The sequence below is a fragment of the Pristiophorus japonicus genome, chromosome 4 (assembly GCF_044704955.1).
Source record: "Pristiophorus japonicus isolate sPriJap1 chromosome 4, sPriJap1.hap1, whole genome shotgun sequence".
Classification (NCBI taxonomy): Eukaryota; Metazoa; Chordata; class Chondrichthyes; family Pristiophoridae; genus Pristiophorus; species Pristiophorus japonicus.
In genome coordinates, this window is record NC_091980.1 from 231,423,982 (window position 1) to 231,439,384 (window position 15,403).

Here is a 15,403-nt window from a genome sequence, read left to right on the forward strand (position 1 = left end):
GACCTCCCTGCTCCTATACTCAAATCCCCTAGCTATGAAGGCCAACATGCCATTTGCCTTCTTCAATGCCTGCTGTACCTGCAGGCCAACTTTCAATGACTGATGAACCAGGTCTCGTTGCACCTCCACTTTTCCGAATCTGCCGCCATTCAGATAATTTTCTGCCTTCGTGATTTTGCCACCAAAGTGGATAACCTCACATTTATCCACATTATACTGCATCTGCCATGCATTTGCCCACTCACCTAACCTGTCGAAGTCACACTGCAGCCTCTTAGCATCCGCCTCACAGCTCACACCGCCACCCAGTTTAGTGTCATCTGCAAACTTGGAGATATTACACTCAATTCCTTCATCCAAATCATTGATGTATATTGTAAATAGTCACTGCCTCCCATTCAAAAAAGGACCCGTTTACCCCGACTCTCTGCTTCCTGTCCGCCAACCAATTCTTTATCCACGTCAGTACATTACCCCCAATACCATGTGCTTTGATTTTGCACACCAATCTCTTGTGCGGGACCTTGTCACAGGCCTTTTGAAAGTCCAAATACACCATATCCACTGGTTCTCCCTTGTCCACTCTACTAGTTACATCCTCTCAAAATTCCAGAAGATGTGTCAAGCATGATTTCCCTTTCATAAATCTATGCTGACTTGGACCAATCCTTTCTAAATGCTTTCTAAATGCGCTGCTATTTCATCCTTAATAATTGATTCCAACATTTTCCCCGCTACTGATATCAGGCTAACCGGTCTATAATTCCCCGTTTTCTCTCTCCCTCCTTTTTTAAAAAGTGGTGTTACATTAGCTACCCTCCAGTCTCTAGGAACTGATCCAGAGTCGATAGACTGTTAGAAAATGATCACCAATGCATCCACTATTTCTAGGGCCACTTCCTCAAGTACTCTGGGATGCAGACAATCAGGCCCCGGGGATTTATCGGCCTTCAATACCATCAATTTCCCCAACACAATGTCCCGCCTGATTAGGATATCCTGCAATTCCTCCTTCTCACTAGACCTCGGTCCCCTAGTATATTCGGAAGGTTATTTGTGTCTTCCTTCATTAAGACAGAACCAAAGTATTTGTTCAATTGGTATGATGTCATGTATTCAACCAGCATTGTAACCCATGTATAATCTGACCTAAGTTGTACACTGTGAGAACACTTGTGGGAGACACTCCTAACCTGGACCTTCAGATATAAAAGAGCAAGCTCCACCCACTTCCTGCACTTGAGTGCTATGAAATAAAGGACAGGGCACAGACTGACCTTCTCTCAAGCATGGGCCTCGTGTGCATTTATACTGTATAGTAAGTACGTATCAATGGCGATAAGAAACTGGGATTTTAACCACGCGAGCATGGCCACTAGCAGAACAGACGAGAGGTACTGTGTTAAGGAATGGTTGGGACAGAGATTCAACATTGTTAAAGCAGCACACAGTTCTCCAGGCAGACAAGGGCGGTCGAGCATGCCCCAACATGTAGTCGAACCCAGAGGGGGAGTTCAACAGAGACAATGGCAAGCTGAATGGCGATTCACGCGATTGCAAGGGACAATGCGGCCAGTAATGGGGCCATCAACACCTCAAGGACAGTCACAGGGGCAGTCAGGGATGATCGACTGGCAAGGGATCTTTTGTTTCAAACAGCAGCTCATGCTGGAGGCGTGGAGGCACACACTCAGCCGCAGTTTGCAGAGGTGAGCAAAATACCTGCAGAAATTGCAGAAATGAACGCTGATGGAAATCGCTGGAAGCTGAAGTTCAGCGAGTTCATGTGGAGCACGTATACAGTTCATACACCAGGACGCCACCAATAATGATGAAAGTGCTCCTCAATGGCATCCCAGTATCAATGGAGCTCGACACGGGGGCCAGCCAGTCCTTGATGGGTATCAAACAGTTCGAAAAGTTGTGGGCATCCAAGACCAGGAGGCCAAAATTATCGCCGATTGACGCACAGCTACGGACTTACACAAAGCAGATCATTCCGGTGCTAGGCAGCGCCATGGTAGTCGTGACCCACAAAGATTCGGAGAACAGACTGCCACTCTGGATTGTCCCAGGGGACGGTCCCGCACTACTGGGGAGGAGTTGGCTTACTGTCATGAACTGGAAATGGGGCGATGTCAATGCAATTTCCTCTGTGGAGCGAGTATCATGCTCACAGATCCTGGACAAATTTGACTCATTATTTCAACCCGGCATTGGCACTTTCATGGAGGCCAAGGTAGTGATTCACATAAACCCGGGCGCCAGACCAGTACACCACAAGGCCAGAGCGGTGCCGTACGTGATGCGGGAAAAGATAGACGGTGAATTGGACCGCCTGCTGAGGGAAGGCATCATCTCGCCAGTCGAATTCAGTGACTGGGCGAGCCCGATTGTGCCGGTGCTCAAGGCGGATGGGTCGGTTAGGATATGTGGCGATTGCAAGGCCACCATCAATCGGGTGTCACTCCAAGACCAGTAGCCGCTACCGAGAGCGAAGGACCTCTTTGCGACGCTATTCGGTGGCAAACTTTTTTCAAAATTGGACCTGACCTCAGCTTACATGACCCAGGAGCTGGCGAGTGAGTCGAAGAAGCTGACCACCATCACGACACACAAGGGGTTGTTTGAGTACAACAGATGTCTGTTCGGAATTCGCACGGCCGCCGCGATCTTCCAACAAAATATGGAAAGCCTCCTCAAGTCGATTCCAGGGACGGTAGTTTTTCAGGACGACATCCTCATTACGGGTTACGATACTGAAGAACACCTCCACAACCTGGAGAAGGTGCTACGCAGACTGGACCGGGTAGGGCTGCGACTGAAAAAGGCGAAGTGCGTCTTCCTAGCTCCAGAGGTAGAATTTCTGGGGATGAGGGTAGCAGCAGACGGGATCAGCCCTACTGCGTCCAAGACGGAAGCGATCCAGAGAGCACCCAGACCCCGTAACACGACAGAGCTGCGTTCATTCCTGGGGCTCCTGAACTATTTTGGTAACTTTCTTCCCAAATTGAGCACGCTGCTAGAGCCGCTACACGTGATCCTACGCAAAGGTCGCGAATGGGTCTGGGGGGACAGCCAGGAAAGGGCTTTTAATAGAGCATGCAATTTGTTATGTTCCAACAATCTGTTAACGCTATATGACCCATGTAAGAAACTTGTGTTAACGTGCGATGCATCGTCCTATGGTGTCGGGTGTGTGTTGCAGCATGTCAATGCCAAGGGTCAGTTACAGCCGGTAGCTTATGCCTCCAGAAATCTGTCCCAGGCAGAAAGGGGCTATGGGATGGTAGAAAAGGAGGTGCTCGCATGTGTATATGCTGTAAATAAAATGCAACAGTACCTGTTTGGCAGGAAATTTGAGCTGGAGACAGATCACAAACCCCTAACGTCCCTTTTGGCCGACAACAAGGCCATAAATGCAAACGCATTGGCCCGCATACAGAGGTGGGCACTCACGTTAGCCGCCTATGACTACACTATTCGGCACAGACCGGGCACCGAAAACTGCGCCGATGCACTCAGCAGGCTCCCACTAGCCACCACTGAGGGGGCTACCGAGCATGCTGCTGAGATGGTCATGGCTGTTGAAGCTTTCGGAAGCGAAGGCTCACCCGTGACAGCCCGTCAGATTAAAGTCTGGACAAATAGAGACCCGCTATTGTCTCTAGTCAAGAAATGTGTCCTGAATGGGGACTGGGCAGGCACATACAGGTCATGCCCTGAGAAATTTTAATCATTTCACAGGCGCAAGGATGAACTCTCGATTCAGGCCGATTGCCTACTGTGGGGAAACCGCGTAGTCATGCCCCAGATGGGCAGAGAGGTGTTCATCAGAGAACTCCACAATGAGCACCCGGGCATTGTCACGATGAAGGCAATTGCCAGGTCACACGTTCGGTGGCCAGGAATAGACGCAGATCTGGAACTTTGTGTTCGCAGGTGCAACACGTGTGCCCAGCTGAGCAATGCACCCAGGGAAGCCCCCCTTAGCCCCTGGCCATGGCTCGCCAAGCCTTGGTCACGCATCCATGTGGACCACGCAGGTCCTTTCATGGGAAAAATGTTTTTGGTTGTAGTAGACGCCTACTCCAAATGGATCGAGTGTGACATTTTAAATTCAAGCACATCCTCTGCCACGGTAGAAAGCCTACGGGCAATGTTCGCTGCCCATGGTCTACCGGACATCTTGGACAGCGACAATGGCCCGTGCTTCACAAGCACTGAATTCCAGGACTTCATGGCAGGCAATGGAATTAACCATGTTAGAACGGCACCGTTCAAGCCGGCCTCAAACGGCAAGGCAGAACTAGCAATGTAGATAATCAAACAGGGGATGCTCAGAATCCAAGGGGGTTCCCTACAATGCCGCTTATCACGCCTCCTGTTGGCCTACAGATCCCGACCACATTCGCTCACAGGGGTTCCATCCGCAGAGCTGCTAATGAAAAGGATGCTCAAAACCAGGTTATCCCTTATACACCCCACCATGAAATAAACTGTCGAGAGCAGGCGCCAGTCACAATATGATTACCATGGCAGGAATGCGAGGGCGCGATGTATTGATGTAAATGACCCTGTTTTTGTCCTCAACTACGCTGCAGGGCCCAAATGGCTCGCAGGCACTGTGGTTGCCAAAGAGGGAAATAGGATTCTGGTAGCTAAACTTACCAATGGACAAATCTGCCGCAAACATGTGGATCAAACAAAAAGGAGGTTCAGCAACCCCATAGAAGAAGCAGAGGAAAAACACGATGTAGAGTTCACTCCACCACAGGAGACTGAACACAGGAATCAAAGAGAGGAGAGCCTAGTCACTGTGGGCAGTCCGGACAGGCCTGAGGCACCGCAAACAGCAGACACTCAGACCAGCGCCCAACAACCGGAGCCCCAACTCAGGCGTTCTACAAGGAAGCGTAAACCACCAGAGAGACTCAATCTGTGATCCCAATAAGACTTTGGGAGGGGAGGTGATGTCATGTATTCAACTAGCATTGTAACCCATGTATAATCTGACCGAAGTTGTACACTGTGAGAACACTGACCACTAGGTGGTGAACTTTTGGGAGACACTCCGAACCTCGACCTTCAGATATAAAAGGGCAAGCCCCACCCACTTCCTGCACTTGAGTGCTATGAAATAAAGGACAGGTCACAGACTGACCTTCTCTCAAGCATGGGCCTCGTGTGCATTTATACTGTATAGTAAGGACGTATCAATTTGTGTCTTCCTTCGTGAAGACAGAACCAAAGTATTTGTTCAATTGGTCTGCCATTTCTTTGTTCTCCATTATTAATTCACCCGAGTCTGACTGCAAGGGACCTACATTTGTCTTCACTACTCTTTTTCTCTTCACATATCTATAGAAGCTTTTGCAGTCAGTTTTTATGTTCCCGACAAGCTTCCTCTCGTACTCTATTTTCCCCCTCCTAATTAAGCCCTTTGTCCTCCTCTGCTGAATTCTAAATTTCTCCCAGTCCTCTGGTTTGCTGCTTTTTCTGGCCAATTTATATGCCTCTTCCTTGGATCTAACACTATCCTTAATTTCCCTTGTTAGCCACGGTTGAGCCACCTTCCCAGTTTTATTTTTTACTCCAGACAGGGATGTACAATTGTTGAAGTTCATCCATGTGATCTATAAATGTTTGCCACTGCCTATCCACCATCAACCCTTTAAGTGTCACTCGCCAGTCTATTCTAGCCAATTCACGCCTCATGCTGTCGAAATTAGCTTTCCTTAAGTTCAGGACCCTAGCTTCTGATTTAACTGAGTCACTCTCCATCTTAATAAAGAATTCTACCATATTATGGTCACTCTTCCCCAAGGGGCCTCGCACAACAAGATTGCCAATTAGTCCCTTCTCATTACACATCACCCAGTCTAGGATGGCCAGCTCTCTAGTTGGTTCCTCGACATATTGGTCTAGAAAACCATCCCTAATACACTCCAGAAAATCCTCCTCCACCGCATTGCTACCAGTTTGGTTAGCCCAATCTATATGTAAATTAAGGTCGCCCATGATAATTGCTGTACCTTTATTGCATACATTCCTTATTTCTTGTTTGATGCTGTCCCCAACCTCACTACTACTGTTTGGTGGCCTGTACACAACTCCCACCAGCGTTTTCTGCCCCTTGGTATTCCGTAGCTCCACCCATATTGATTCCACATCATCCAAACCAATGTCCTTCCTTATTATTGCATTAATTTCTTCTTTAACCAGCAACGCCACCCCGCCTCCTTTTCCTTTCTGTCTATCCTTCCTAAATGTTGAATACCCCTGGATGTTGAGTTCCCAGCCTTGGTCACCCTGGAGCCCTGTCTCCGTGATGCCAACTACATCATATCCAGTTAATTCGTCCACCTTATTCTGAATACTCCTTGTATTGAGGCACAGAGCCTTCAGGCTTGTCTTTTTAACACACTTTGCCCCTTTAGAATTTTGCTGTAATGTGGCCCTTTTTGTTTTTTGCCTTGGGTTTCTCTGCCCTCCACTTTTACTATTCTCCTTTCTATCTTTTGCCTCTGTCTCCCTTTTATTTTCCTCTGCCTCCCTGCATAGGTTCCCACCCCCCTGCCATATTAGTTTCCCCAACAGCACTAGCAAACACTCCCCCTAGGACATTGGTTCCGGTCCTGCCCATGGTGCAGACCGTCTGGTTTGTACTGGTCCCATCTCCCCCAGAACCAGTTCCAATGTTCCAGGAATTTGAATCCCTCCCTTCTGCACCACTCCTCAAGCCACGTATTCATCTGAGCTATCCTGCGATTCCTTCTCTAACTAGCACGTGGCACTGGTAGCAATCCTGAGATTACTACTTTTGAGGTCCTACTTTTTAATTTAGCTCCTAGCTCCCTAAATTCGTCTCGTAGGACCTCATCTCGTTTTTTACCTATATCGTTAGTACCTATATGCACCACGACAACTGGCTGTTCACCCTCCCTTTTCAGAATGTCCTGCACCCGCTCCGAGACATCCCTTGACCCTTGCACTAGGGAGGCAACATACCATCCTGGAGTCTCAGTTGCGGCCGCAGAAACGCCTATCTATTCCCCTTACAATTGAATCCCCTATCACAAATGCACACATTTGATTAGTTGACTTTGTTATGTAATGTTGGATGGATTGATGTATAAAATTTGGTTCGGAATATTTATTTTGTGGTGGCTTTTATTGTAGCATTGTGGCCACAAGGACACGGATAGTCCGTAACAGAGGGAAGGTAGGTGTTGGACAATGGGAGAATGCATGGGGAATTGGGGTTACATTCACTAGTACCGTAGTTGGATCAGTTGATCACAGGCAGCCCGGCCAGAAAGGGGCTGTGTTAGTTGCCTCCTCCCTTCCTCCTCCTCCTCAGATCTTCACCATTTACCTGGTGGCAAGGGCTGCGCCCTCATGATGGCGAGGTTGTGCAGCATGCTTGAGATCACAACAAATCTTGAGATGCTCTTTGGTGAGCACTGCAGGGCTCCTCCAGAACAGTCCAGGCAATGGAAGCATTGTTTAAGAACTCCAATGGTGTCTGCTCGATCAAATTCCATGTGGTAGTATGGCTTTCATTATACGCATGCTGCTCACATGACTGGATTGCAGACCCGAATCATGAGCCAGATGGTCAGCAGGTAGCCCTCGTCATCCAGTAGCCACCCTCTGGTTTGTCATGGTGGCTGAAAAGCAGGTGGTACAGCAAACTGCCTCAGAATGAAGGCATCATGGCTACTGCCAGACATATCGAGCATTGACTTGCATGATGCACTGAGTATGGGTGCACACCAGCTGGACATTGAAGGAGTGGAAAATCTTCCGGTTGCTGTTCATCTCCAAGTTCACATGCGGCCCGCCCTCGAAGCGACATCTGTGCAGTCAATAGCACCCTAAACCATGGCAAAGCCACGTGCTTGCACCACCTGCTTTGCTCTGGCAAGAAAGAATGAAATGTACTCACCTCTCTTTGCATACAGAGCCTCAGTGACCGCCCTTACGCAACGGTGAACGGCAAACTGTGAGATGATGCAAATGTCGCCTGCTCCAGCCAGGAAGGAACCCGACGCATAGAAATTCATGGCCACAATCACCTTCACAGCCACTGGCAATGCTGTCTTCACCCTGCTCTGAGGCTGCAGGTCTGCCTACAACAAATGGCAGATTTCAGCAAGCAAATCCTTAGTCGTCGTCGTCTTCTTGTCGGAGTCAAAGATGACTTGCTTCCACACTAAAAATGAGTTCAAAGGTGACTGATGAGACCAATGCGGGATCTACAGTCTCTGTCACAGGTGGGGTAGATGGTGGTTGGAAGGACAGGTAGGTCAGGTAGGTGGGGTGCTTGATTTGTCGTACGTTCCTTCCATGGTTTATACTTGGCTTCCGCGTGCTCCCGGCGAAGAGACTCGAAGTGTTCAGCGCCTTCGCGGATGCTTCTCCTCCACTTTGAACGGTCTTGGGCCAGGGATTCCCAAGATCCGGTGGGGGTGTTACATTTTTTCAAGGAGGCTTTGAGAATGTCCATGAAGCATTTTCCCTGCCTCTTTGGGGCTCGCCTGCCATGACATAGCTCAGAATAGAGTGCTTGTTTCGGGAGACCAGTTTCAGGCCTGTGAACAATGTGACCTGTCCATTGGAGCTGATCGAGCGTGGTCAATGCCTCGATGCTGGGGATGTTGGCCTGAGAGAGAATGCTGACTTTAGTGCATCTATTCTGCCAATGAATTTGCAGGATTTTGCGGAGGCAGCGTTGGTGGTACTTCTCCAGTGCCTTGAGGTGCCTACTGTATATAGTCCACGTCTCTGAAGCATACAGGAGGGCAGGTATCACTGCTGCTCTATAGACCATGTGCTTGGTGCCGGGTTTGAGATCCTGGTGAAGCGGAGTTGGCGTACGTACTGTTGCTCGCTGAGGTTGAGGTCGGAGAAGTGCTCCCTGAAGACCCTGGGTGAATATGGCTTCCTTCTGCTGAGAGCTCTTCTCCCCTTCCTTCCTCTTTGAGCAGTTTGTCTTCCTCTGTGTCACCTCTGCTCATTCTCCCTATCATACTGCAGGCCAAGGGGGCTACAAACATGTCTGGAAGCAACTGATCCAAGCAGAAGCCTTGAAGTACCCTGCCACACCTCTACCTTGAGACTTCAGGAACTTCAAATAAGATACAAACCAAGAGACAATGCTACAAACTCACCAAGAGCGAGTAGAAATCAATCAGCAACTAACCTGAAAGTAGGAGATGATTCCTTTAAATAGCGCTTGTGGGGAGTCCATGTACAGCTGTGCATGTTTAAGAGAGGGTATTGGCTGCAGCGTTAAAGTTGAAAATGGTAGCGTTAGGGTCAAATCAGCGTTGCACGCTGATTGACGTCACGATCTGCGTACTCTGCACAGTTCCAGCGCACGCTCCAAGTGCCCGCACTAGCGGCCTCACCAAAACGGTGTCCGGCGCGGCCCGCAACAAAAGTGTGCACACGCAGCACGGACGGCATTTTGGGCACAAAACAGCACCCGTAGCGCTGATAAACTGGGCGCTACGGAGCCAAATTTCACAGCAAAGGCCTTTGTGGGGGGGGGGGGGGGGGGGGGAATTGTCAGAGAAAAAAAGATTGCTTGCTTTACTTTAAAAAAATTGACTGCACTGTTTACATTAGTGATATGCATTACTGTAAAGTGTAGGTTACCAGTCCTTAAAGCAAGTAGCGTGTTCTTGATATTGTTTTTTCAGCTGAATGTTGAAGATGGAGATGGTGCACAGTGTAAGCGTTGAAGCAATCACGAGAATTCTTAAAAATAATTTTATACTACTTCACAAGGCACAGATAAACTGAAATGTGCTGGAGAATTACCAGTATGAAATGTGGCAAACCTCGGGGCGGGGAGGTGGGGGGAGAATTCAGGACTGAACATATAGTAGAAATGAACAGGGTAGTAATTTCCATGGCAACTCACCAGATGATGTTGCAGAGGTGGTGAGTCAATAGACTTGTGGCTTTTGCTCTGATTGGCACTCACACTCTATTTGAGAGAAAGGGAATCAAGAAAAGAAATAAGTAAACCACAGCCATATCTTATGATCTGGTTTTTTGTGATTTTTATTCCTCACTCGATGTGCTACAAAAAAAACTGAACATACCGTGAATATTTTAAGACAAATCAAAAGGCAAACCTTAATATCTTGCATGCGAGAATGCCAGTGCTCTGCCTCCTGAAAGAGATAGCATGATTACTGTTAAATCTTCTGTAAAACAGAATCAATTTGAATCACACACCCTATCAGCTTCTGAATTTAACAAAAAAAAAGCACAGAGAGCTGTTAGACCACAGATAATATAGTGTAGTCATTTTACATTCCTGGCTCTTACTATTAAGTCACTGGCATCCATACAGAAAATTCAAACATCTGCAATAAACCTCATATTCTGCTTACAATTCTAGCATTGAAAATAAGTAAGTTCTGAGAGCCTAAAACAGTTCAAACATCTTACAGCAAATAGGTTGCTGTCTTTACAACATAGTCTCCCTTTAACCTCTGGAAATAAACAGAAACTATTTCCTATTCACTACTCAGTAGCAGTAAGCAGCTATCACAATTAGGATTTCCATCTGTCTTGAAATGTGATGACTTTAGAAATCTTTCATGGATTTCTACCAAATTTGCTTCATGTATTCAAGAGCTGCGTTGATGCCAGGCCAAATTCAATGATGTAATCGTGGCACTCAATACTTTTAGTTTCCATTGTGGTATCTTAGAGGCATTTATTATTGCTCTGATCTTAAAGCAAATTTTAGATTCCAAAACCAAATTCAGTATTTTGACTTCTTGATATGAAACACAAATTCTTGATTTTCAATTTATTAATAGATTAAACTCCTACATGTTACCTCAAAAATCTCACTTAGCACAAAGTCTTTATAGAATTCCTTTTGTAGAAATATCTAACTGATAACATTACAAATCCTTAATCTTCATTGCTGGCTCTATTTTGACAACAGAGGGTCTGTAATCTCAAAATACTCCAACAAGTGTTTTATCCTTTTGCAACTGATTTTCTTGTAATAATACACATGTGATTTACATTTATGCAAACATGTTATATAATAGAACTTAAGCTTTGCTTGTGTTGCAAATTTCCAATATCTTTGAGTATAATTTTTCATAGTAATATGATTCAACACATTTGCAGAAAAAATATTGCAGCAGAATTGTAATGAATCAGCACAATCTGGTCTATAACCAGAAACATTGTAAACTGAACAAACTGACACATCAAGAGTGGTAAGGGAGGAAGACTCTGACGGACATTCACACCCTTTATTCTGTAAAGCTAATTTAACAGATATATACTAATAAAGGTTGTAAATGATTGAATACCTTACTGCCAAAAAAAAAATGATGTATGTGAGTAATACCATGCATTACCTCAAAATATTTGTAATGTACATTCGCTGACAGCATACCATAGGGATCTGATGTGGCACTTCCAGTGGAATTAATTTTTTAAAAGCATAAAAGGAGGGCATTTAAGATAGAAGCATAATTCCAAAGTTCAGATGCTATAAATAAACTACTCGAGCTCTTTTTATGTTACATTATATACGAGATGTTATTAAACTCTTGATTTTATTACTGCTTTGAAATTTCTTCCTACATACCCACCAGTCTATTCACAGCTTAGATTTGGTGCGTTCCCCACAATTTTATGCCACTGTTGTCCCTATAAACTGCAAATTCTTTTACTATAATTCTGTATCTCAGGTACCAGATATCCATTGTGGGGTAGCATTTGTGCCATCACATATCCATTGTTCTCTTTTTAACCAAGGAAACAAATTACGTATCCAAGTTAGAATATTCTCCTACATTATAAATAATTCTGTTTATCAAATAATGTAACACAATATTTCTTTTCTCCTAACGAACAGATGGCCAGGGAATAAACTATAGATGTGAATAGGTGGCTTGTGGATTTTTAGGCTTGTAGCTACATTCATGACTGCAGATGCTGGAAATCTGCAATTAAAACAAAAAATGTTGGAAACACTCAGCAGGTCAGGCAGCATCTGTGGAGAGTGGAAGGTATAGTTAACATTAATCACCATGAAAGGTCATTGACCTGAACCGTTAACCCTTCTTTCCTCTTTACACAAATTCTACCGTACTTGGTGAGTGTTTCCAGCATTTTCTATTTTAATTTTTATCATTTTACTGCTCTATCGATACTCAGGACACGTACCTGACCCTGACCAGCCATTATTCTGTAGAGAATTCCAATGTAACTTTTTGCATTTGTTATTCAAATTCCTTAAACTGTATTTGCAGTAAAGGGCTACAATTTCTAACAATGTGCTTGTCATTGTGTCATTACCTGTAGAATGCCATGCATTTCCCATTTCAGTGTACCAAGGTCATGCAGCACATCGGTGGCTTTCTGTACAGCTGGGCTAGCTTTGCTAGCCGCTGATCCAGAACCCCTAGAGGGGGCTACAAAGGCTGTAAACGATTCAGTCAGCGGGTTGCCAGAGCTAAAAAGAAGCAAATGACATTCACCATCTGAAAACTGACATCAGTGGCATACTAATATATATTAACCCTTTACAGACTAGTGCATTTTTAATATGGAATTATGATCACAAATGTTACAATGATGGAAGAAATTCAAAAACCATGCTATCACTAATTAGTGAATGACTAATGAACGTTATCAATGCAAGAAAAAAAGATTTGGCATTACTGCAGAATGAAGATTCCCAAATTCAGTTATTAGCATGCTATCCTGTTATATTTATTGAAAAAAATTGCTAGATTATCATTCTGCTAACACTGGAATTGTTTAATAGTCTTTTGACCATTTTTAGTTATTTTGTCTAATTAGTAAACCCAATCTTTGTCAATAATGTCCTAATACATACAATACAAATGCTATGTTAAATACCCTTCTAATGTATTGCATTTATAAGGCAAATTACGAGTTAAGAGATGTTCATATTGTGTCATGTCAGCTTGTGGTAGATGAAAATTTAATTTACTATAATGCGTGGAGCTTAGAAACCATTTTGATCTTAAATCTTATAAAAATCTGCATCAACAACCTTGAATTATCTTTATTTAAATAGGTGAACAATATAAAACATTGTCACGTTAACCTGTCTTTTCTCTTTCAGGTGCAAAAGGATTTGCTGTGCATTTCCAGTATTTTCTGTTTTTAATCATAAAATATTCTCAGCTAATTTGATTAAGTAAATTCAACAAAAAAGAGTAAGAGCTGCTGATTGCATTAAGAATGGGATGGTGTACAAAGTGAAGTAAATGCTCACTTGAGGACCAACTTACAAATGTAAAGGGAGTGGGGAGAAGCTTGGTGGCTCACACAATAACAAACACTATACCACAGAGGTGTAAGATGTACATCTAAGTTCCCTGCATTTCAAAATTCGTGGTCTCTGCCAGACCTTGGCCCAAGGCACTGATTAGAAGGGAGGGGGGGGGTGAAAGGGATGGAAGGAAAGAGCAAAAATACTAGATGGCTCACAACCTCCACTGCACTTGCACATTTCCCAGTCGTACATTATTAAGAATCATTCTGGAATGCAAAGATAAACCCCACTGCTCCACTGCTAACTGTCTTCTTAAACCCCTCTCCCGTCTCCTCTAGCCTCACCTCCGACAACACGTTTGAGGAGCTCATGGACTTCTTTGTCTCTAAGATTGAGACCATCCGTTCAGCTTCCTCTGCTACTTCCCTTCCATCCCCAAGTTCTCTTCAGGTTCCCCCCCTGCCCTAGCCCTGAACTCACATCTTTCCCCAGCTTCTCACCGATCTCCCCCCATGACCTTTCTGTGCTCATCTTGTCCATGAAACCCACTTCCTACCCCCTCAACCCTATTCCCACCAAACTGCTGACCACTCAACTTCCTTTTCTGGCTCCCATGTTACCTGACATTGTTAACAGGTTCTCTCTCCTCAGGTACTGTCCCCCTTACTTTCAAATCTGCCATCACCACCCCTCTCCTTAAAAAAACAACCCTTGACCCATCCGTCCTTGCAAACTGCCGATCCAAAGTCCTCGAACGTGTTGTCACCGCTCAAATCCATGCCCATCTTTTCTGCAATTCCATGTTTGAATCCCTCCAATCAGGTTTCTGCCCCGCCACAGTACCGAAATGGCTCTCATTAAAATCACGAATGACATCCTTTGTGTCTGTGACAAAGGCAAACTATCCCTCCTCGTCCTTCTTGACTTGTCTGCAGCCTTTGACACAGTTGACCACTCCATCACCTGTCCAGCTAGGTGGAACTGCACTCACCAGGTTCCATTCTTATCTGTCTAATCGTAGTCAGAGAATCACCTGCAATAGCTTTTCCTACCGCTCCCGTATCGTTACCTCTGGTATCGCCCAAGGATCTATCTCTTAGCTCCCTCCTATTTCTCATCTACATGCTTCCCCTTGGCGACACCCAGCTCTAACTCACCACCACTTCTCTTGACCCCTCCACGGTCCCTAAATTGTCAGACTGCTTGTCCGACATCCAGTTCTGGATGAGCAGAAAATTTCTCCAATTAAATATTGGGAAGACCGAAGCCATTGTTTTCGGTCCCCGCCACGAACTCCGTTCTCTAGCCACTGACTCCATCCCTCTCCCTAACAATTGTCTGAGGCTGAACCACATTGTTCACACAACCTTGGTGTCCTATTTGACCCCGAAATGAGCTTCCGACCACTTAGCCGCATCAGAACTAAGACTGCCTATTTCCAGCTCCGTAACATCACCCTCCTCCGCCCTTGCCTCAGCTCATCCGCTGCTGAAACCCTCATTTCATTCATTTGTTACCTTTGGACCTGACTATTCCAGCGCACTCCTGGCTGGCCTCCCATGTTCGACCCTACGTAAACTTGAGGCCATCCAAAACTCGGCTGCCCGTGTCCCGTTCACCCATGTGTTCACTGACCTACATTGGCTCCCGGTGAAGCAACGCCTCGATTTCAAAATTCTCATCCTTGTTTTCAAATCCCTCCATGGCCTCGCCTCTCCCTATCTCTGTAATCTCCTCCAACCCCGCACCCCCCAACCCCGAGATATCTGCGCTCCTCTAATTTTGGCCTCTTGAGCATCCCTGATTATAATCACTCAACCATTGGTGGCCGTGTCTTCTGTTGCCTAGGCCCTATACTCTGGAATTCCCTGCCTAAACCTCTCCGCCTCGCTATCTCTCTTTCCTCCTTTAAGACGCTCCTTAAAACCTACCTCTTTGACCAAGCTTTTGCTCTTCTTCCCTTTATATGGCTCAGTGTCAATTTTTTTGTCTTATAATACTCCTGTAAAGTGCCTTGGGATGTTTTACTATGTTAAAGGTGCTATATAAATACAAGTTGTTGTTATTAAGCAGAGAACTGCAACTACCTTCTTGTTTGGGATT

The 15,403-nt window shown here is 45.5% G+C and overlaps 1 protein-coding gene across 4 annotated transcripts in view; it reads right to left on the reverse strand.

Moving 5' to 3' along the window:
* kiaa0586 (KIAA0586 ortholog) overlaps window positions 1-15,403 on the reverse strand; it is an 800,223-nt gene that overhangs the window by 482,721 nt on the left and 302,099 nt on the right. For 3 of the 4 annotated variants that reach the window (XM_070879139.1, XM_070879135.1, XM_070879137.1), the window contains exons 10-12: window positions 12,352-12,508; window positions 10,152-10,190; window positions 9,935-10,000 (exon numbers count right to left, since the gene is read on the reverse strand). In XM_070879139.1, the coding sequence (XP_070735240.1) occupies window positions 9,935-10,000; window positions 10,152-10,190; window positions 12,352-12,508 (262 nt within the window). The remainder of the gene's footprint in view (window positions 1-9,934; window positions 10,001-10,151; window positions 10,191-12,351; window positions 12,509-15,403) is intronic. The other variant, XM_070879138.1, reaches the window with a different exon arrangement.